At 49.8% G+C, this 22,152-nt stretch overlaps 1 protein-coding gene across 5 annotated transcripts in view; it reads left to right on the top strand.

Annotated features, from left to right (window-relative positions):
* The window catches only part of PAX2 (paired box 2), a 99,788-nt gene that overhangs the window by 59,902 nt on the left and 17,734 nt on the right, over nucleotides 1–22,152 (top strand). For all 5 annotated transcript variants that reach the window (XM_077821371.1, XM_077821372.1, XM_077821369.1 and 2 more), the window contains 2 exons: nucleotides 8,008–8,183; nucleotides 9,930–10,056. In XM_077821371.1, the coding sequence (XP_077677497.1) occupies nucleotides 8,008–8,183; nucleotides 9,930–10,056 (303 nt within the window). The remainder of the gene's footprint in view (nucleotides 1–8,007; nucleotides 8,184–9,929; nucleotides 10,057–22,152) is intronic.

A 22,152-nucleotide genomic window follows, 5' to 3' on the forward strand; every position in this document is an offset into this window, starting at 1 on the left:
GGTCTGGCCCATTGTGTAGTACCATTGCTACTGCTCCATTGATATAAACAAGGGAAGTACGCACACCGAGGACCACTGCATTTCTATCTTCTAAAGGGTCAAACCGAACACAGTTAGCAGGAGTTACTGGACCCTCATTCTGTTTTCTGTTACACTGGTATAAACCCAGAGTGACTCCACTGAGGTAACTGGAGTCATTGCAGGTTTACTACAGCAGAATTGAGAGCAGAATTTGCCCCGGGGGCTCCAATACGGCACAGAGAGCCATCAAGCTGCACTGGATACACATAAGCCAGCCACCAGTACACCCTACATTGAAATAGCACAGCCACAACCGCCAACACTACACACCAGCACGTGCGTGCTCGTTCAAACACAGCCATGTAGCATGGTTATACATGTGGCACATGTGCATACGGCAGTTGTGTGCACGCTGACACAAAAGTGCCTTTACTCATGCACACTGCAGCTGTATTCAGTGCAGATGAGCATGCTCTCTCACAGCCTCAGGCATACAACCAGACACAGAGACCGTGCTCAATACCTGTGGTGTCCCGCAAACCCTGTGCTGAATTTGAATTTGTACATTTGCAAATTGCATTGAATGCATTTTATTTGTGTATGCACACACCCACTTCATTAAATGCACATTTGCATGCTCCACAGGAATCCAATGCACATTTGCACACAGACCTTAATACATATGCATTTGCACACGTAAACACAGCATTAACTGCATGCTCTTTGCATGCACAGACTTCATCCAATGCACATTTGCACACTCACACAATATTAAATGCACCTTAGCCCCCACAATTAAGAGTATTTTTGCACCTCCTGTATTAAATGCCCAATGCACATACCATATTATCCATTCTGTACCCATGCACATTTGTGTATATGCAGTCTTCCTCACTCATAGATTCATAATCCTAGCTGTATATTGCCAGAACACACAACCAGAACACACAACCTTGCTGCCCTTTGTCCCTCCACCTGTCCAGATACACAGCAAATGTGCTTAATTTGTATGCTGATTGGTGACAGAGATCCCTGGTTACAAACTGACATAGGTTTGTTGACCTGGCGTTTGCATAAAGAGGTTCAGACACATAGGTTTACCCGATGCATATGGACATGGGGGTTTGAACACATATTTGGTTCTTTTGAAGGCTAATATCCTTTTACCAAGGATAGGTAAAAGGATACCAACCCCCCCCCACCCACTATCCCTGCTTCCCTGCGAAACCTCCCACTACTGCAATATTCTTAACACACCCCTTCTCCACTTCATTACCCTCCCCAGCTTCCTGGCACCCTTCAAACATTGCTCCCATCCCCGTGAGCTCCTTCCCAGCTGAATTGTCAGCATACCTGAATCCCTGCCCTTCCCTTCCACCCCGTCTGCACCAATATCCTCAGTCAAAGCCCTGTGTGTTCTGGCAGCCCTGCTCGACATGGAATTGATTCACCCAGAGACGGTGATACCCTAAATGTAGGGCAGAGCCCTCTGGGGGGAGCTATGACCCCCATATTTCAGCCTCCCCTGCTGGATGGGCCCAGAGAACGGCACAGATAATATGCTTTCTGCCCCCTGCCATGGGTAAAGGCCTCCTCGGTGTCACAAAAGCTTAGTATTGATATAAGCATAGAGGGGCCAAACTGAGGTGTCTGGAAATGCAGGAGCTGTCAGACTGGATCAGGCTCCAGGCCCACCTCATCCAATATCCTGTCAGTGGCCAGCACCAGATGCATCAGAGGGAAGTGGAAGAACCCTGCAGTGAGCAGAGGTGGAGTGATATGCCCTGCTGTGTTTCTTCCTGGCGTCCCATATCAAAGACTAGCTTGAACCCTGAGCAGGAGGTTTAATCTCCCTTCCAGAGCTGGGGCTTTGGTTCCTCTCCAGGAGAGCTGCCCTAGGGCTTTGGAGCAAAGCTCCGTGGGCCTGTGTTGAATGCAGTGAGAGCAAGGGGGTGTGCAGGGCTGGCTGCCGTGAATGACAAGCGTTGCGTATTGATCGCGTTCTGAACTCGGCCCAGCCGATGGAAGGTAATTAATGACTCCATTTGCCTCAGTACCGAGGAGAACAATTGAGTTTGAAACTGCAACAACTGGCACTGCTGTGAAAGCCCCCTCAGGGGATGTCCAGGAAAGATACCTGACAGGCCCTGGCTGCACTGGGACCTGGCAACACATCAGAGGGGAGAAAAGAGAAGGGGAAAAGGAGGAAGGGAAAGAGCAGTGTTGCTGTAAGGGGAGAGATGTGTGTGTGTGTGTGGTTAGAACAGAGCTGAGGCAGCCGTCAGACAGAGGGCCAGGACAGGGAGACCGGACAGCAAGTGTGAAAAATTGGGACAGGGTGGAGGGTAATAGGTACCTGGATAAGACAAAGTCCCAAATATTGGGACTGTCCCTATAAAATCAGGACATCTGGTCACCCTAGGCAGGGTAGCACTGGGACAGACAGGTGGGAGGGGACCACCCCGAGGCTGACAAAGCTGGGGAAGAGGGACAGCGTTTCTGTCGCAGCTTCGCTTACCCAGATGCATTCCCCCTGCACTTCTGATGAGTGTTGCTGTGTCACCAGGCAGGTGTCCGCAGGTCAGATACATCCATTTTTGTTACGAGTGTGAATATTATTGGTAATGCCACCATGCTAGGCGCTACACAAACACACAGTGAGAGAGTCCCTGCTCCAAAGAGAGCACAGTGTGAGTGTTATGTCATTTGTATGGATGTTCTCATGAGAGACGTAAGTGTTTCTGTGTCACCTGCAGGGCTGTTTCTCTGATACAGGGGTGTCCCTGTGTCACCTGTAACATGGAAACACATTGAACTGTAGGGCTGTTTCTGTGACACCCATGGGGATGTTTCTGTGTCGCCTGGCAGCGTGTTTCCATGTTACCTGTATGGCTGTTTCTGTGACACCCATGGGGATGTTTCTGTGTCGCCTGGCAGCGTGTTTCCATGTTACCTGTATGTCTGTTTCTGTGACACCCATGGGGATGTTTCTGTGTCGCCTGGCAGCGTGTTTCCATGTTACGTGTAGGGCTGTTTCTGCGATACCCATGGGTGTGTTTCTGTGTCACTTGGCAGTGTGTTTCCGTGTTACCAGTTGGGGTGTTTCTGTCACACACACAGGGGTGTTGATGTGTCTCTTGTCAGGCGGTTATGCCAGTTGTGCAATTTTTTTCAGGTTCTCCTGGCAGCCCGTTGGGAGCAGATGTGGTTCCCATTATGTGTGTAGGATTGATTCTGATTGTACTTACACCATTCACACACTGTTGTAAGAAAGATTGTGACTGTGGTCTGTGGTCCACCTCTCAAGCTGTTCGTGCAGGCCTTCCTAATCCAACATGGGGGCCCTGTGTCACTGGGCTGGTGGGGTCCCTGGGCCAGGCACGAATGGGGGGTTCTCTTGCCAATCCCAAAAGTGTTGCCAAGTTACCTGTCTGGGCACTTTCTTGCCTGTCACCTGTCCAATAAGCCTGTCTGCAGCCTCACTTCACCATAATAACGCCCTGCTCTGTCATTCCTTCCTTTCTACCAAACCTAACAGTGGTCCCTCCATAGCTGAACTCTGTCTCCTCTCAGAATCTCCCGGCTTCCCGTGAGCCTTCCCCATGACCCTCGCCCTCCTCCAGGAGCCCTCCCACACACAGAAGCTCCTCTCCTCCCGTGAGCTCTTCTCTTTGCCCTTCCTCATTCTGAACAGCCCCAGGCTCTTTCTCCAGCATCCTCTACTCCTGAGCCATCCCTCGGACCTCCCTCTTACGTCTCACTCTCTACAGTCTCCCCTGGCCCATCACGATGCCCATTCTCCACAGTATCTCCTCCCCTTTCCCACCCCATACTCTTTCCCCCAAATCCTCCCTTCACTCTGACCCAGGGTCCTCTGTCATCATCCATCCCTTCTTCATAGTGTCTCTCTCCTCTGTTTCTCTCCCACCCATGATGTTGTTAACCCTGGGGATTTTATAACAATTCTCATGAAATTTGATGTTTTCCCTATGGCCCCAGCTCCTGGAGTCATGTGATTAGGTGAGAATCTCAGCTCCCTTTTTTAAAAAACAGAAGTAAGTTTCTAGCCCTTGTGGTTGCAATTGAAAAGGAAACCTGACAGGGTCTGACGGCAGCAGGCAAACACAAATAATTATAGAACCTCCTTTACGTTCACTTTATTTTTGAAGGCCAAACTCATAATGGTGGAACTCTGTGAGCTGGCGACACTCCACCTGGAAACCCCCAAACCTTTGACCTTCCCTGCTCATAAGCCACCTCTCAGGGGCAGTGTAGGGAGCTCAAAGCACTGCACTGTAGCCCTGCTTCCTTGTGTGTATAATAAAAACACCTACCTCCTGGCAGTGGTAGATCTCAAAGCATGTGGCAAGTTTTTGAATGTATTTGTCCTGTGAAGCAGGGAGGTGGTATGATCTCCATTTTACAGATGGAAACTGAGACAAAGCAAGGCTTGATAACTTACCCCAGGTCATACAGAGCAGGGAATTAAACCCAGTTCTCCCAAGCCTTAGGCTACAGAACCATCCTTCTTACCCCGAGGGAGAGTTTAGGAGATGACCCTAGGCCAGACCAGCCTTCGCGCCTCCCTCCTGCACTGTATTCCTCATCTTTCGTACATTTTAAGGTTAGCATGGGCCATTCTGATTGCCTACTCTGACCTCCGGTTTAGCCCAGGTCAGAGATCCTCACCCAGCGATTGTTGCACCAAGTCCATAACTCCTCTTTGAGCTAGAGCATTCCCTGTGTCTCTTTCTCTTTATAACTTTCCTTATGTCCCTGGCTCAAATCCATTTCCCATCTAGTCCCTCCTCCTCTCTCTTGCTTTGGCCCTTCCCTCCCTTCCTCCCTCCCCCCATTCTCATCCTTTGCCCCGTCTCTCAGGGACTGTGCAGGCCCTGTCTTATCACCAGGTCTTGAGTTTACCAACAAAAATAATAAATAAATAAATTAAATAAATAAAAAGGTCAGTGAGCAGAGCAGCAATAACCCCTAAAAACAGTACTATCAGTGGGACATGATTGATCAATTGAATTCCATAGCGGCTGAAAAATGTGGGATTAAGTAGTGTATTATACGCACAATGAGTTGAGGCATGATGTTCATTTCAAGTTCATTTCGCCAGCCCTCTGCCACCAGATCAGGCAATCAATAGAGGCAGCAGATATCATATATCACCTCTCTCCGTGCTGGGGAGAGAGCACCATAATCTCTCGCAAATTTAGAGTGACAGATTTGTCAAGATCTGAAGGGCCCCTGAATAAATGAAGGAAAAGAGACTCCTGCAGCAACTTAAGAAAGCTCCTATACACACAAGCCTGGCCAGTGCCCGTGCACATACACACAGAGACGTTGGAAAAACACAAGCGCAGAACCATAGCAGATACACAGATGTACATGCAAAAAGCACATGCACACAAAAGCATGTAAACTGCCAAGCAGAGAAACAGAGAGGGTGAAATCTGGCCCCACAGAAGTCAGTGGGAGCTTTGCCACCTAGATACGCCACGGATATGCAGACACACTGGCATGCAAACACACAAATAACTGAAATAACAGGTACACATATTGATGCAAGCCCTCATAGGCCTAGAATCACACATTTGTACCAGTACACACAGCACCCAGGTGGAGAGACACACACAGTGACATACAAGGTACCACACTCGTGCAGACATGCCCACTGACTCAGACACACCCCAAGAGATACACATCCTTCTCTCCAGAGAGATGGGGGTCTCTAGAGATGCAGACAGGTTGGGGCACACACATACATCAACACACACATGCTCCTCTTTCTCAGTATGGATCCAGATTTTCCAAAGAGCTCCACACTGGCTTTCCTTGGGATCTGAACTGGCAGCCTGCATTTTCAAAAGAGCCTAACCGCTGCTTCGGCAACTGGAGAGATGATTTTCAAGCCCATTGAAAGCCACTGAGACTTGTGCTCCTTAATACCTGAGGTACTTTTGAACATCGCCCCCTGACATAACAGCCAGTTCACCCAAAGCTCACCGCACCCAGCACGCCTAGCTCTTCAACAGTCAAGTCTTGCACACTGAAATCCTTGCTTTGCCTGAATAAAGACTTCAGGACATAGCCCCATGGAATAAGATCAGAGAGAGGGGAAAAGGGCTTAGTGCCAGGAAATGCTGCCCCCCTCCCAGGTTGAGGAGGGAGAGAAAGAAAGGGCTGTTGCAGGGGAAGGCTGCCAGCTGGGACAAATCAATATGTAATATTTTCTATGGTCGTGCAAGTGGCACTGTACTAGGTTACTGTATATAATGTACTATTGATTATATCATATCGTATAATCACCTATAAAGGGATATATCTTACAGCCAGGAGGGAACAGGCTGGGCTATTCCTCTGGGCCACTGCAGTCTGGTCTCAGGTTGGGGTAGGAACTATGCCAGGGAGGCAATCGCTCCAGGGCGGGAGGGTCAGACAAGAGACAGCAGGGCTCTAGGGGGCAAGGTGCCCATTGGGGCACCGTCCCTGCCACAAGCAGGCCACCATGACACGCAGCAGGGGGAGGCCAAAGTGGGTGCTTGCACCCTGCACCATGTCCTGAGGGATGAGTTTCACTTGGGAGCCTCACAGATTGGGCGACTCAGAGAGAGCCTGGCATCCGGGGAGATGGCACAATCTCTGGAATGGGGGTGTAACAGAGAGGCCTGCCAGAGAGGGGTTAACAAACAGAGCTGAACGCAGACAGAGGGGGGGAAGGGGAAGTGAAAGAGGGAGATCCTGACCTTGGGCGGAGGGGGGTTAGAACATAGACTGGCCTCAAGCGGTAAGGGGCTTAGAATGCGGACGGACTCGCCTCAGGCGGGATGTGGGGTTAGAACACGGATGGACTCGCCTCCCTTCGGGCGGGATGTGGGCTTAGAACGCAGACGGACTCGCCTCTGGCGGGAAGTGGGGTTAGAACACCAACGGTCTCGCCTCTAGCAGGATGTGGGGTTAGAACGCGGACAGTCTCGTCTCTGGCGGGAAGGGGGGTTAGAACGCGGATGGACTCGCCTCCCTTCGGGCGGGATGTGGGCTTAGAACGCAGACGGACTCGCCTCTAGCGGGATGTGGGGTTAGTACGCGGACGGACTCACCTCCCTTCGGGCAGGATGTGAGCTTAGAACGCGGACGGACTCGCCTCTGGCGGGAAGGGGGGTTAAAACGCCAACGGACTCGCCTCCCTTCGGGCGCGATGTGGGCTAAGAACGCAGATGGACTCGCCTCAGGCGGGAAGTGGGGTTAGAACGCAGACGGAGTTGCTTCTAGCGGGAACAGGGATTAGAACGTGGACGGACTCGCCTCAGGCGGGATGTGGGGTTAGAACGCAGATGGACTCGCTTCTAGCGGGAACAGGGATTAGAACGCGGATGGACTCGCCTCTGGCGGGAAGGGTGGTTAGAACAGGGACGGACTCTTTTTGGATGGAACAGGCTGTTATAATACAGACAAACTTGCCACATCTTTTGATGCCGCACCACAGCACTCCCTAAATTCCAGATGTTTTTGGCATGCTGTGATTTGGCTACATGTCTCCACCCCTCAGGCCCGTCATTTTGGCATGAGTTGCATCTCTGGTGGTCCCTAGCAATGCTAATCCCTGCGCTTTGCTCCCATTTTACGCTCCGCAATGGAGATTTGGCGATTTTTAACACTGCAAATCAGTGGAACTGAAACTCATCTCCGAGCTGAGTGCCATTCTCCATGGCCCCAAGCGTGCTGGGTGGGAGTACAGTAATGTTCCCCATGGAAGCCAGGGGTGAGGGCAGGGCACAGGAGCTCACCCCCAAGGCCTCTCAGCCTTCCCTTCCCACAGGCGCAGCTCCCTTGGAGTGGGGGGGGGGGAGCAGCAGGAGTGCTTCTTTCCTAGCCCTTTTGGGCCTTGCACTGCATCACGTGCTGATCTGAGCCAACAAACACCTCTCCTGAGGGACTGGGTGGAGCTAACTCCCTGTTCTCTCTGTCTGTGTCCCACAGATGTGTCTGAGGGCTCGGTTCCCAACGGAGACTCCCAGAGCAGCGTGGACAGTTTGCGGAAGCACCTTCGTGCCGACACTTTCACCCAGCAACAGCTGGAAGCTTTAGATCGAGTCTTTGAACGTCCTTCTTACCCTGATGTCTTTCAAACATCGGAGCACATCAAATCTGAGCAGGTGGGGGCTTTGCCTGGCAACATGGGTGCAAATGGGTTCTAATCAGGCACGCGGGGGACATGGCAGGGAGTGAGCTCCTTCACTCACCCATGCACCATTGACACCCACACCAGCTGCATGTATGCCTATCTTGGCACTTATGTATGTGTACACATACCACTTCATGGACAAATGCATGCTTATGCATCTCTCTCTGCTTGGACACACATGTACAGCTCTCTCCACATGGACACGTACATGCACCCCTCTGCATATCCACATGCACACGTCATTGTATGGAAACATGTGCAACTTCAGAATGTACCAGTAACCAGGGAGCTACGAGCTTGTTCCAAAACCCATGGGCTTCTCTCTCACGGCCCAGCTCTGCTTTGTGCTTCAGCAGCGCCTGCCCCACACTCCGCCTTTTATCCTGAAAGCTGTTTGTCTTAATAAAATGAAAATCAAAAGTCTTTTTAAACCGCCCCAAGCCATAAACCAACAAAGGAAGGGAAGGAGAAGCTGGCTGTAGACTCCCTTCATCCCCGAGTCCCTGGCTTTATTACAATGAATAACCTTTATTTACTTTCATTAGACTATTAAACACCGACACAGTCATTTTTCCCCCTGAAACTCTGAGCAGGGCCCATAAAGCAAATCCAAAGCCTAATTGAGTTCATTTTAATTTCTCTCCGATCACAGTGAATTACTCTGGTGATAAATCAGGGGGCAGGCTCACCCCCAGTAGAAGGCCTAATTTGCAGCTAATTACAAAACTGATTTCTACAGGAAGATCAATACGAGAAGGAATTGGAAATGACTAGGCAATCGTGGCCGGACGGGGACAGGAGGGGGCAGAGAGGGGGCAACTTGCAGGCAGCATATGAGCGGGTAGATGGGTTGGAGAAGCGGATGGAAAAAAACAGAGCAGAAAGAGCAGAAAATCAGTTTTAATTTAACGTAATATTAATCAGAGCAACTTTTCTTGTGTTTTTGTAGTCCCTCTGGTTTCTCTGGCTCTGCGTCTGGTCTGGAGGCTGCCACAATAAAAAGGCAATTACCAGAGCCTTTCGGACAGGACACCCTTTCAGATTCAGTGGCTCTCCCCCTCCTACCCTTCTGTTAGCCATGTGGCTCTCCCCCCTCCCCAATTTCATACCCCGATGCACAAAGTGACAGAGGTGGGGGATGAGGCTTCTTTGTTTCTCAAGAGCCAGGAAAGAGGTGGGGGGAATCTCCGAGCAAACTGAGCTCAGATACAATGGCCACCGGCCTACAAGGCCCTATTTGCAGCAGAAATGCCCCGGCATCCCTGTCATTTCACTCTAACATCCTGCCCCAACCATGGGGACGTATGTGTTAGCCATGCCCTTATGTCTCCTTCACCAGAGAGGCTGCCACATCCCTTCTTGCTCCCCCTTGAGCTTCTACCCACAAACTTTCCCCCTCGCCCACAGGCTGAAATTTTGGCCACACCAGAGGGAATGGGCCACATTCTGTGCTCGGCCGCAGCAGAATAACTCCCATTGTTGGTCCCTCTCCATCACTGCTACCCAGATGGGGAAGGAGCCACTGCTCACAGCAGAAGTGAGGGTCTCGTCCACAGCTCCCTGCCCCCCGCCACCTTTTTCCTTCATCTGCTCTGTTTCCTCCTCCTTTCCCATCTGTGCAGGGTTTGGCGTCGCTCCTCTTCCGCCCCCCATCTGTATGCTGTTCCCTTCCTCTCGGTGCATCAGTAGTGAGCTGTCTCTCTCCTCTCTTCCCCAGGGTAATGAGTACTCCCTCCCAGCTCTGACCCCTGGTCTTGATGAAGTCAAGTCAAGTCTATCTGCCTCTGCTAACCCAGACCTGGGGACCAACGTCTCAGGACCCCAGACGTACCCCGTGGTGACCGGTAAGCTTCCTGCCCAAATGGCACTCCTAAGACTTTCATTTATTCCCAAGTCATCACCATTAGCTTCTGCTTTTTCTCCCGATGCAAGATGCAGCTCTGTGGCTAACACCGGAATAGACAGAGAGAGCAAGGGGGCCTGGGGAATATAAGAGGTAAAGACAAGGTTAAAATTCACAGCATTGGCAGCCGGGGGTATCATAGAATCATAGAATACCAGGGTTGGAAGGGACCTCAGGAGATCATCTAGTCCAACCCCCTGCTCAGAGCAGAACCAATCCCCAATTTTTGCCCTGATCCCAAATGGCCCCTTCAAGGATTGAACTCACAACCCTGGGTTTAGCAGGCCAATTCTCAAACTACTGAGCTATCCCTCCCCCCATACATACAGGTGTGCCCAGGTGTGTCTCAGGGACAGGTCTGCCCAGCTGTGAATTGGGATAGGACAGGCAGACAGAGAAGAGAACCTGTGTTGCTATGTCCTAGATTTCTCCTTCATGTTTGGAACAACAGACTCATTGCTCACACCTGGACTTCTCGGGGAGAACTAGCTATTTAGGTTTGTATTTGGCCCTAACATTTGGAAGGGATACTTGCAAGCTAGGACTCTCCTTTGCAAGCGAGGGCTGCTAAACTATCCTGGCTAAGTTCCCCCACCCCTCAGCACATGTGCCTCCTACAGCATCTGTCAAAATAGCTCAGCTCCCAGCTTCCCCTCTCCCTTATAGCAGGCACATTAAAATCAGGTGTTAGTGGGAAGCCAGAGGGAGGAAATGAAACCAAATGTGAGACAGCTGGGGGACCAGGGCACAAAGGAGCAAGGGACAATTTCTGAGCCAGCAGGCTCTTTCATTGTTGCATCCTCATGCTGTGGATGGCTCAGAAGATGCTAGTGCTGGGGGTGGCACCCTTGTGCCGGAGTTAGACTGTCTAGGTCCATAGCAATGTAAGATGAGGAACGGCTAAGGGATGGCTTGATTAGTCTATACGTATCTACATGGGAAACAAGTACTCAATTAAGGGCTCTTCAGTCTAACAGAGAGAGATCTAACACCATCCAATGGCTGGAAGATGAAGCTAGACAAACTCAGGCTAGCAATAAGGCGTAAATGTTTGATAGTGAGGGTAACTAATCATAGGAACGATATACCAAGGGGCATGTTGGATTCCCCATCGCTAGCCATTTTTAAGTCATGGTGGGATGTTTTTCTAACAGATCTGCTCTAGGTATTATTTTTGGGGCAGTTCTCTGGCCTGTGCTATACAGGAGCTCCCAATCGCCCAGGTATCTATGAATAGAACAAGCCAGGGTCTCAGGTCCTATCAGTAAGAGAAGTAGCTGACTCACGGCCATAGAACTGGCCTCAAATCGTCCAACAGGAAAGGGGGCTGGCCCCAACTTCTCCTGGAGGCCTGTAGCCTGGTGCAGCTGCTTGCAGATAGACCTGGGGAAGTCTATCATGGGGGAAAGGCTATGTGCTAGAGAAAACTCCGTTAGGTGAAGCATTTGAGGCTCTGAGAGAAAGGGGCAGTTCCCCAGGAGACAGGAAGACTGAGAATGGCGGAAGATGCGGAGGTATCTCATGACTGAGTGAGGAATAGGGGAAGTACAGGGAGATGCAATGACCTCAAGCACAATGGCACTAAGGACTGGTGGTAATGACAAAGGAAGCAAGGTGGAGCTGAGCCACCTTCCTCACTAGGGAAGCAGCTGGCTGGGATCTCAGGCTGGGCCCAGACACTCTTGCTGATCATTCAGAGGAAATGCACCAGTGAGCCATGGGACATAGCCTGTCTTTAAGGGCCAGCGCACTGCTCTCCAGCCTTCAGAGGCAGCTGAGCCAGTGGGTGGATGGCTCTAGTACCCCAAATCTCCAAGGTTACATTTGCCTAGGTGATTTGTTTGGGGGGTAGTCCCCTGAAATGGAAAAAGCTCTGTGGCCAGTCAGGGGACAGTTCCAGGGGGACCATATGCCCTCACTCATCCTTTGTAGGAGACTCCCACATTTCCTTGCAGCAGTCTTGCCTAGTAGCCCACTGGGTCAGTGTGGCTGGTGGCTGAATTGGGTATGGCTCCTAGGCAGCCGGCATGGCTGGCTCCAGCATCACTCAGCTTCCCCCAGAGTAGTCACTGACCACAGGGATTTTGTAGGATGCCATGTTAGGATCTGGAGACCTCTGACCGCCAGGTGGGATCCAGCAGCATAAGTGAGTGTCACCCATAGATACATGGGCTATTTGGCCAGAGGCCTGGAAAGGTTTACTGGGCACTGGGGCAAGGTCAGGGTCTCAGTTTGAGGGAGCCAAGCGATGCGAGTCCTGAGACTTCCTGGGGAATAGGTTTTGGTTTGGCTGATATCGGAGCCTGACCTGGGGTATGTAGGAGGCTGACCCAGCCCAGCACTACAGAGCTACTTAGACAGCTGGAATTTGTGGGACAACTGTGCCTCTCCTCCTTCCTTCTCAGATATATATGGCTGGAGATGCACCTCTGGGCACAGACCAGCTGAGGGGGCCGGACACACCTCTAACAGAGGGTGCTTCCCTGACAAAGAGCACAGGATCTGGGGGACCTGACCTTGCTCACCTATAGGGCAGCGCCAGAGGAATAGGGCACCCTTATCTCTCTCACAAGAGGCACCTCTCTAAGCCGGGGGGCAGGATCAGACACAGCACATCCCCTCTTCTTCCTTCCACTGGCCTGTGATGAGGGAGGGGAACAAAGATTCATGGCTGTTAAGGCCAGAAGGAACCATCAGATGATCTAGTCTGACCTCCTGCACAGCACAGGCCAGAGAAAGTCATCCACTGTGGGACTTGAGCAGAATCCCAGTAGGCCTGAGACTCTGCACACGTTTTGGATCTGACCCTCAGGAATGGATTGGAGGAGAGGGGGCTGTAAAAGAGGCCCTGAGCTGCTGCAGAAACTGAGCTCAGTGCCTCCCCCAGCCATCCACCCACCCTGCACCGTGGAACACTCCCAGCTCAGCTTGGGAACATCCCCGCCTGATCCATCTGGATCTGAGAGTGAGAAAAAGTTCATTTCAGGCCCAGCTTGACATTCCCAGGTGGCAACTTAGCACTAACATCTCAATCTGTATGCGACATTTCAATCAGGCACAGAGTAACAAAAGCAGAACCATTAACGTTGGGAGCTGTTTGCCAGCAGTAATGACGGGGAAATTCAGATACTGGAAATGAAAAGAGGATAAAACCCAACCCAGGAGGCGCGGGGAGGGGCAGAGAACAAGGGGTGGGGGATTATTCCTCTGCACTTAGGCCGGGATCCAACGTTTGGATTAATGGCGCCATTACCCGAGAAAGGGCTGCAGATAATGCTCATTCTTAAAATGTTTTTCCTGGCAATTAAACGGCTGCAGTTATTGATCTTCATTGATTTGATGTCCCCCCTGATTTGCATAAGCCATTAAAGATGAATGGTTCACAATGTGTTTGTTATGGGGACAGGCAGAGTTTTCTGGAGGGGCTGTCAAGGTGAGGAGCGGCGCATCACTTCCTGATCATCCACTGGCCAAGAGCTATGGGGGGGCAGGACCATGAGGGGTACTCTGTGGCAAAGCAGGTTCCCCTCCAGTAAAGGGACACTGGATGTGCCTGCCTGAAGTTCAGGGCTTTGGCTGCTCAGGGTGCTTGGAGGAGGCAGTGTGACATAGTGGATGCAGCACTGGACTGGGACTTAGGAAAACTGGGTTCTGTTCCTGGCTGTTTCTAACTTGGACTGAAATTCTGGCCCCGCTGCAGTTTTGCCATTGACTTCAGTGGAGCCAGAATTTCACTCTTGGTGTGTAACATTGGGCAAGTCATGTGACATTTCAGTGTCTCCGTTTACCAGTTTGTTGCGTGGGGATGACCATCACAACTGAGCGCTAGGATGAGGGCCAAGTCTTATAAGGCTGGGAGATGAGATAAAGGGGCTTTGAGGTCACCCATACCTAAGGGACCCTTTTCTTCTGTACTGTTGGGGGTCTCTGTGACTCCCAGGAGCGCGCCATCTCAGCTTGTGGAAAGGACGATGCCTCTGAACACTGGACATGCTACACTCTGAGACTGTAGAGTCCTGCCTATTGTCCAAGCTCTGGACAGTTTAGGAGGGGGCTGGATGGGGGGAGAGGCTCTCCAGGGGCTCCAGCCAGCTTAGGCCAGAAGGAAGGGCTCTCTCTGAAGTCTCCAGAAAGAATAATATGGTGAGTGGCTTTACTTTGGCAGGGGTTGATAGTGTCTTTTCTGTCTGTGAAATCGGATTGGGAGGTGTGTAAATTAAATATTGCAGCCTGTAACCCCAGAGGGATTGCAGAGCATGGCTTGTGTTCCTCTGGTGTCCCATGCAAGGGCAGGTTCACCAGTGGGCTCCTTGATCCACAGAGTGCTCTAGGGAAATACTGAGAGCAAAGGGAAGTGTGTGGTGCTGAAAGTCAGGGCCACTGATCACCGACACTACATGATGTTATTGGAAGCAAAGAAGACAGGGACCTCCCCACCATGAAGGGAAGAATCTGCCAAGAGCACTAGCAGCATATCCCAGTGCATATTCCAAGAGCAGCTGCAGTGGTGTGGTTACAAAAGGCAGAACCTTGCTTAGCAAGGCCAACACTGAGGACTAACCTCCAAACAGTGAATCTGGAACACCTTCGATGATCTGTTTGCCCCGTCACCTCCTGAAGAGTCACCACCTGATGTCATTGGTTCACAGTGGAGTGGGCGGACCACCCTTACGCTTCCTCTGGAACATCGGCTGGCCGTTTCCTTCCCAAGCTGATGCCGTGCAGTTGTGTAGTGTGCTGCTGCTGTCCCCCAGGTGCCAGAGGATGGCCTCAGAACCGCTAGCAGCCACATTTCCTTCAGCTCATCTCCTGCGTGTGTAGGGGGATAGGGCAGGCTCCTTCATGCCAGCGAGCTGAGTGCTCGGGAGATGAAACTTGGGGCAAATCCCAGATCCTTGGGAACCGAACTGCTTTCTCAGAAACCAAGGCCAAGCTTGGGGGCTTCAAGTTAGGCAGCTGCAGCCATATCTGAGAACCTAAGAAAGAGCGAGGACTGATTTTTAGAGGTGTTTTACACTGAAGCCAGTAGGAGCTGCAGGTGCTCAGCACCTCTGAAAATTGGGCCCCTGACCTAACTAGGAAGTAAGGTGCCTAATGTTGAGCCACCCACATGTGCCAATTTCTTTAGATTTCAAGGCCAGAAGGGACATTTTTGATCATTTAGTCTGACCTCCTGCATAACATAGGCCAGAGAATGTTTCCCAGTGATCCCTGCATCCAGCCCATATCTTGTGACTGAGCTAGAGCATTTATTTTAGCAAGAATTCCCATCTTGATTTAAAGACTTCAAGTGATGGAGAATCCATCACGTCCCTTGGTCATTTTGGCCCTTCTGTGTGTTTTGATAGTCCCCATAGACATGTGAGTGGGGAGGGTATGTAGTACTGGGAAAGCAAAGAGCAACACTAATGCGACAATATATACAGTGTGAGCTGATTTTCAGAGGTGCTCAGGGCTTGCAGTTCCCATAGACTTCTATAGGAGTGCAGCACCCCAAAAGTCTGAGAAATAATAACTCAGGAGCAGCCAAAGTGAAATGGTACAGAAAGTTCTTTACCTGTGGGTGACAACCAATAAGAATATTGTCCTCCTTGGGGTTGTACACTATTCATGGGATTGATAACATAGTTGGAGCCTAACCCAAGTTTTGGGTCTCAATGCATGTGGATGGAGGAGTTGAGACCATGGGTGCAAGGACAGCCTGTCTCCCTTCTTTGTAACTACCAACCCAGAAGCAACAATTCTAAAAGCCAGTGGGCAGGGAGAAGTGATGAGTGTGCACCTGGAGGGGGAATGTAAACCCAAAAAACTTCAGCAGGTTGTTCTCATCCATCATCAGGGGCTTCACAGATCCCCATTCTTGGAAACTGACAAGTAGTTATCACACAGAAGGGAGCAGAGGAAAGCTGCATGTTTCCACAAGTGCTGGTAATGGGATGTGGAACTTTTCAATGAAATAAGGAGGCTTAAAAAGGCTCTAATTCTACCAAAACAAAAATTAAGGGCCCTCCTTTACATCCACCATATGGAGGAAAGTCTCCCCTTTTGGAATATGCACCTGAGAACAGAAGAGAATAATGAGATGGAATTCTCAAGTGGCTTTCAGTAATAGCTTGGTATCAGGATGGAGGTCCTTCAGTTCAATCAAGGAGGGTTAACCAACAGGATGGCCATCAGGAGGTGTGAGAAGGCCAATCTTGAGGAAAATAAAACCCAGTGAACACTCACAATTGGCTTGCAAGCTTATTTGAGAACATTCTATTTCGCAGGAGGCTGTATCTGAAGATGGCCCTTTGAGAAAAGTTTGTCTGTAGGCAAGGAAAAGAAAAAATTTCCCTCAGTTCGCTCCTAGAAAGGTGCAGTATCAGCTAAATGAACCTTAACTGCAGCCACCTGCAGTCCAGACTAAGCTATGATCCAAGCAAAGGGGCAAACAGGTACTTTAAAACACGTTGTGATCAACTGAAATGGAAAAGCACCTCCATTTGTCTTCTGACATGGAGAATTCCGAGATACTGCAGTGATCTGGTTAGCATGTATGGACAGAAGCAGGATAGTCTTCACATCATGGTTCTCACCAGCAAAGCCACCAAGTGCCAGGGCTCTCATGGAAAACCCTTCTCTCTCCCTGAGAAAGAAGGCCTGACCTTAGAGGAACAAATAGCATCCAGAGTGTCAAGGCCTGAGAACTAATCCATGATGTGCCCAAGCAGAGGCTACCAGAAATGTGCAAGTGCCCTAAAGTCTCACCTTCCTCAAGACCTTGTGCATCAGAGGAAAGGGAAAGAGGATTTCCTCATGGAGAAAGGATGGAATGAGTGTAATAAAGAACCTGATCCTGTTCCTTTCTGGAGCAAAACCACATGCATTTGAACTAGTTCCTGGAAGCACAGCAATGTGCTTGTGATGGTCCACATTTAAGAAAATAGAATTCACCACCTGTTGCAATGGTGACCTCCTCTATAGCAAACACCTTCAGCTGCTGTCTTTGCCACTCAAGCAAGCTGCAGTGAAACAGTTTAACAGTGAACTCCAGTTAGAAATAATCTCTCCAGTGGCACGGTGAGAGCCCCAGTGCTTTGGTGGACTGAACAAAGAACTTGAGACAGGGATTAAAATGAGGCAGAACACTCCCCCTCCTCTCCCTGGCTTGGGATAGAAGCAACCTCCCCTGCTCCTTGCTTGGGTTGGTGAGAATTCCCCTCTTGCTCCAATCTACTGTAACCACTGACTCTAGGGAACAATTCTGCTCAGGGATTGAGTTCCTCTGCAGTTAACTGCTGGTAGTTAGGAATTTGCTTCATAGATGGCAAAGGCTGGAGAAAGACAGACCTTTGAGCTTTTACAGGTCACTCTCTTGGCTGGAACTTCTTACACCAAACGCTCAGTCCTGCATACCCAGTGCCTCCACTGAATGGCAGTCACCAAGAGGCAAATGACAAATACACATGGTGCTGCTGCAAGCCCTGAGAAGATCACTTGTTACTGGGAATGATTCTGCTCTTCCAGCAGAATGGAGATACTTTCTGTTAGAAAGGACAGACTGCAGCATGGAAATATGTCAAATTAGGTCAAGTGCAGATTAAGGAGGAAAGGGAAAACTGCATTGAGGATGAATATCCGCAACTGTATCCTTCCAAGATACCTGTTTAGATTTTGGAGAGCCAAGATGTAGCGTAAGCTCCTTCTCTATTTGGGATCAGACGATAGCAATAGATCTCACGGCACATCTGCAGACAAGGAGTGACTTTCCAGCACCAGGAGAGATGTTATCTCCTTATCTTATCAGAAGAGGTGGGAAAGCAAAAGGCATCACTCCGCTCAATGACTTCCAGGACCAAATGGCCCAAGGTGATGGTTGGCCAGACAGCTTAGCAATAGCAGGGAGAGGACAGGAATCAGAGGAGCTAGTTCCAAGCTTTCAGGGGAAGGTTCATTGAGGATAATTGTGAAGGCACAGAGGAGGGAATAGACAAGGATTTTGAAGAGGAAGGACTTAGTGAATCTCAGGCTTGAATGAGCGTGAAAGGCAGATGGGCATGAAAAGCTGGATGTGGCTGCACCTGCAAGAAATGATGCCACATTTAAATTAATATTTAAGTTAGTTTGGTGCTTGAGATAGAGTGAATTGACATTCCTAGATCTGTTTGGCCTCAGTGCAGGTACGACCTTGCAATTGTGCCTCAACCCTGAACACAAGGGGCCACCTCTAGGAAAGAAGATTATGTAGTCCCCATGCCCCCTCAGTCCTAGGCTTTTCTTAAGAGGCTGCCAATGAGCGCCTCTTGTGATGGCGATTTCTGTGACATGGACCCACCAATCTATTTTACATCAAAGTCAGTCAACAGCTATCATTAAATGGCAGTGAGTTTTCAGCTCCACCAACCTGGGCTATATTCAGGCAGGCCATCTGCCAGTAGAGTGGGAGCTGCTCCTGCATGCTTTCAGAGAGCTGGATAGTGTGTGGAAGGCTCTGGCCTTCTCTCATCAGTGTAGAATTGGGGAGGGACTCTCCAGGAAAATTCATTGTGCCTCAGTATCAATAGAAGAATATCTCTACAGAGGAAAGACTGCACATGCCTAGGATGGCCCTGGAGTATACTGGAAACTGACATGTCTCCTGCTCTGACAGTATTTCTGAGCATACTTTGAAGGCACCTTCATTTAGTTGGCCACATTTAAGCCCCAGTGCAGCAGAGCACTTAAACACATGCTTCACTTTAAGCATGTGAATATTCTCATGTGAATGCAACATCCCAATGAACTAGGAGTCAACAAATGAGGCTGCACTGAATTAATGCGTTTGCCAAATTTACCAGGCACATCCTTCGTTGTCCAGGTTTTAACAGTTGTATCTGCAGATAAATGTTCCTAGAGCCATGTAGACTTGACTTCAATGGGGCTACACCAGTTGATTAACGTTAAGCGTGTTCTGACAGAATGCATGCATCCACCCAATATACTGGAAGCTTCATGCTGTACTGTATTTGAGGACTACAGAGCCTCAATTTTTCCAGCAGGTGAGGAGGTGGAGGTAACATGTCAGTTGATTTATAGAGCTATTTTCGACCCCAAAAATGTAGATTTTGTAAAATACAGTTTTAAAAAGGAAGGTGCAAGGGCATTACAAAACCTGATATAAACATCAATAAAATCACAACAGCTTTGACTTTCAAGAAAAACCAGGTTTGGGGTTGTTCCTTTGCATATGTATTTCAGCAATTCCCTGCACTGCTGAGAACTCAAAGGACAGCATTGGGCTAAGGCTTGGAAAATGGTGAATGAATCGGAGCAGAAACAGAAACTAGCTTTGCACGGTCCGCTGTCCACCCAGAGTGCAGTGCAAACAGAAAGCAAGAGCAGTGGCCCTGAAAAGCAGATTAGGGTCTTCGCATCCTTTCCATTGTTATAACCAAGGGAATGTTAGCAACACAGGGAAAGGGGGAGAGAGTTTTAAATACAGTATGATTTTTAGCTGGAACATAACAAAAGGAAGGTCAAGGAATGAGGAGTGGAAACAGCCACAGTGCGAGATACAGTATGTCACACCTGCAGGACTCATAAGACCTCTGGAGCCAGATCCTGACTATGGAAATTGGCACAGCTCTGTTGACTTTGGTGGAATTTCACCAATTTACAGCAACTCAGGATCTGGCCCTGCCAGTTTGCACTGGACAATCTGTTCTAAGTGAGGGGGAGTTGCCATGGGGAAGAAGGCTGGTTCGATGGTTAGGGCATTAGCATAGGACTTGTGAGAGCTGGGTTCAAGATCTGCACTGCTACAGATTTCCTGTGTGACCTTGGGTGAGTTACTTAGCCTCTCTGTGCCTCAGTTCTGTGACATGGACCCACCAATCTATTTTACATCAGAGTCAGTCAACAGCTATCATAATAGCTGATAATAGTGCTCCCTACCTCACAGGGGCAGTATGAGGATAAATGCACTAAAGATCAGGAAGTGCTCAAATACAATAGGAATGGGGGCCAGATAAGGACGTTAGATAGACCAGGGAAATGCTGAGGGACTCATAAATATTGGTAAGACAGTGTACAGGAGTGCATTAAAAGGGTGTGCCTAGTGACCCCTTGAGTGGGGACATGCCATCCAGGAATTCCCTTCCTTGTTTTGTGTAAAGAAAAGAAACCCTGAATGCAGCTTGTTTGTCCTCCAGGAAATCAGCACTGAAAAACAAGCAGCTTATCCCTCCTGAAAACCAACCCGCTTCCCCCACTCCCCCATCAGCCACAGAGAGGGCAATAAATGCCGAGATGAGTCTCCGAAGGAACCCAAAGCTGTGAATCTTCCTCTCGCTGTCTGGCCAAAATCGCGGGGGGAATTTAGGCCAGAGATCACCAATTCCACCTGCCCGCCAGGATAACAGAGGAGAGTGTTAGGAGGGAAGGAAAACAGCCATAACTCAGCCAGTGCAGGGGGGAGAGAAGTGCTGAAAGTGGGGAAGATATTTAGTTCTCTGCTGTTCTGTCACAGATGAGTGTCCTAGTAGCTACACCCCCTCACACCCTGGCCCCCCAAAACTTTCCCCAACATGACTCTGGGCAGCATCAGGACACTGAGTGCCCTTTACAATGTGTAGGGAGCCTAGGATGAAGCTCTCCACTTCTTCGGAGGGGTCACAAGCTGTTCCATTTCTGATTCAATTGCTGGTCAATTTCCATAGTAATAAGACATTGACAGATACCGCCGGGGTTCCCTAATGCAATCTTATCGAGGGACACCCCTCCCAGTGAGAAAGAGACAAGCCAGCGTGTTGCAGCACCACGGCGTCAGACTGATGCCACTGCCAGGATGTGTGTGCGTGGGGGGAGATGTGGGGAGAGGTCTGCCTTCCTTTACCTGAAATACCACAACATTAAAGAGCTACAGTGAAAATCAATGGAAAGGGCCGACGATCCAGACTGAATCTGCAACTGAAATTTGGGATGGGTTAAAATGAAAAATGGGTGTCTCTTCTAGGTGCTTAGGTGTGTGTGTGAGAGAGAGAGAGAGAGAGAGATTCTTAGGAGGATGGGATCGATTGATCAATCTTGTCTACATGGCACACTGAGTAGCTGTACTTCACTACCTGGGTAGCTCTACCAGTGGTAGAAATGGGGAAAGCTATGTTGCAGACAAACATAGGTGCTTTTACTCAGGACATGGTTAGATAACATGGTGGTAGACGTGTGTATGTGTTGTCCACCAGTGGAGTTGTGTTGCCAGTGAGTTACAACTATGCCGTTTCCTAGTGTAGAGTGACAGACAGATGCTCATCTTTGGCCCTCTGATGATTCACTCTTTGCCCACCAGAGGAAGGTCTTTGGTATATCTGCATCCCTGTTGCCCATGCCGTGTTGCTCTCCACCCCTATATCCCCCTCCATTGAGTACGAGGTGCTGCCTTTGAAAGGTGTGAGGAATTTTTCTTCCTAAGCCCTGATGTGTGCAAGTGGGGTCTGGGATCATCTCCACTGCAAGTCTGGCAGGGGCTTTAACCACCTCAAAACACTGGGACAAATAGCTTCTGGTCCCTTAACCCTACCCAGCTTTGCAAGGCAAGGCCTGGTGCTGTTGTTCCCATTGCGAGGGCTTTAGTCAGCCTTTCAAGCTGAAATCCTCTCTGTGGTGGCTGGGCAGAGAGGAAATCCAGGGGCTGGATCAGATTGGCCTAATGCTGCAGCAGCTTAAGCAGTCTGTTTTACCAGAGATTATGGTTTCACTTACACAGAGCGCCTGAAAAATGTTGCGGTTTAGAAGGGATTAGAGCTGAAAATTCAATGCTTTAAAAGAGAAATAAAGCAGAGGGGGGACTGGAAAAACTCCATGTGCCTGGGGGCTGTGCAAACAGGATTAACCTCTGCCCATACCACCCCTCACTCCTGCCCACCCACGATTCCCTCCACCAGCCCTGCTCTCTGCCCCCCTCTCCTTCTGGGTGCCAGCCATGCCTGCTGTGCTACGCTGGGATATAGAGACCTGCAAATGCCTGACGCTAATCTGTCCTGGGTTGGTTATTGAACCCCAGTTTGGAAGGGCAGCT

This window comes from Eretmochelys imbricata, chromosome 7 (assembly GCF_965152235.1).
Source record: "Eretmochelys imbricata isolate rEreImb1 chromosome 7, rEreImb1.hap1, whole genome shotgun sequence".
In the NCBI taxonomy this organism is placed as follows: Eukaryota; Metazoa; Chordata; order Testudines; family Cheloniidae; genus Eretmochelys; species Eretmochelys imbricata.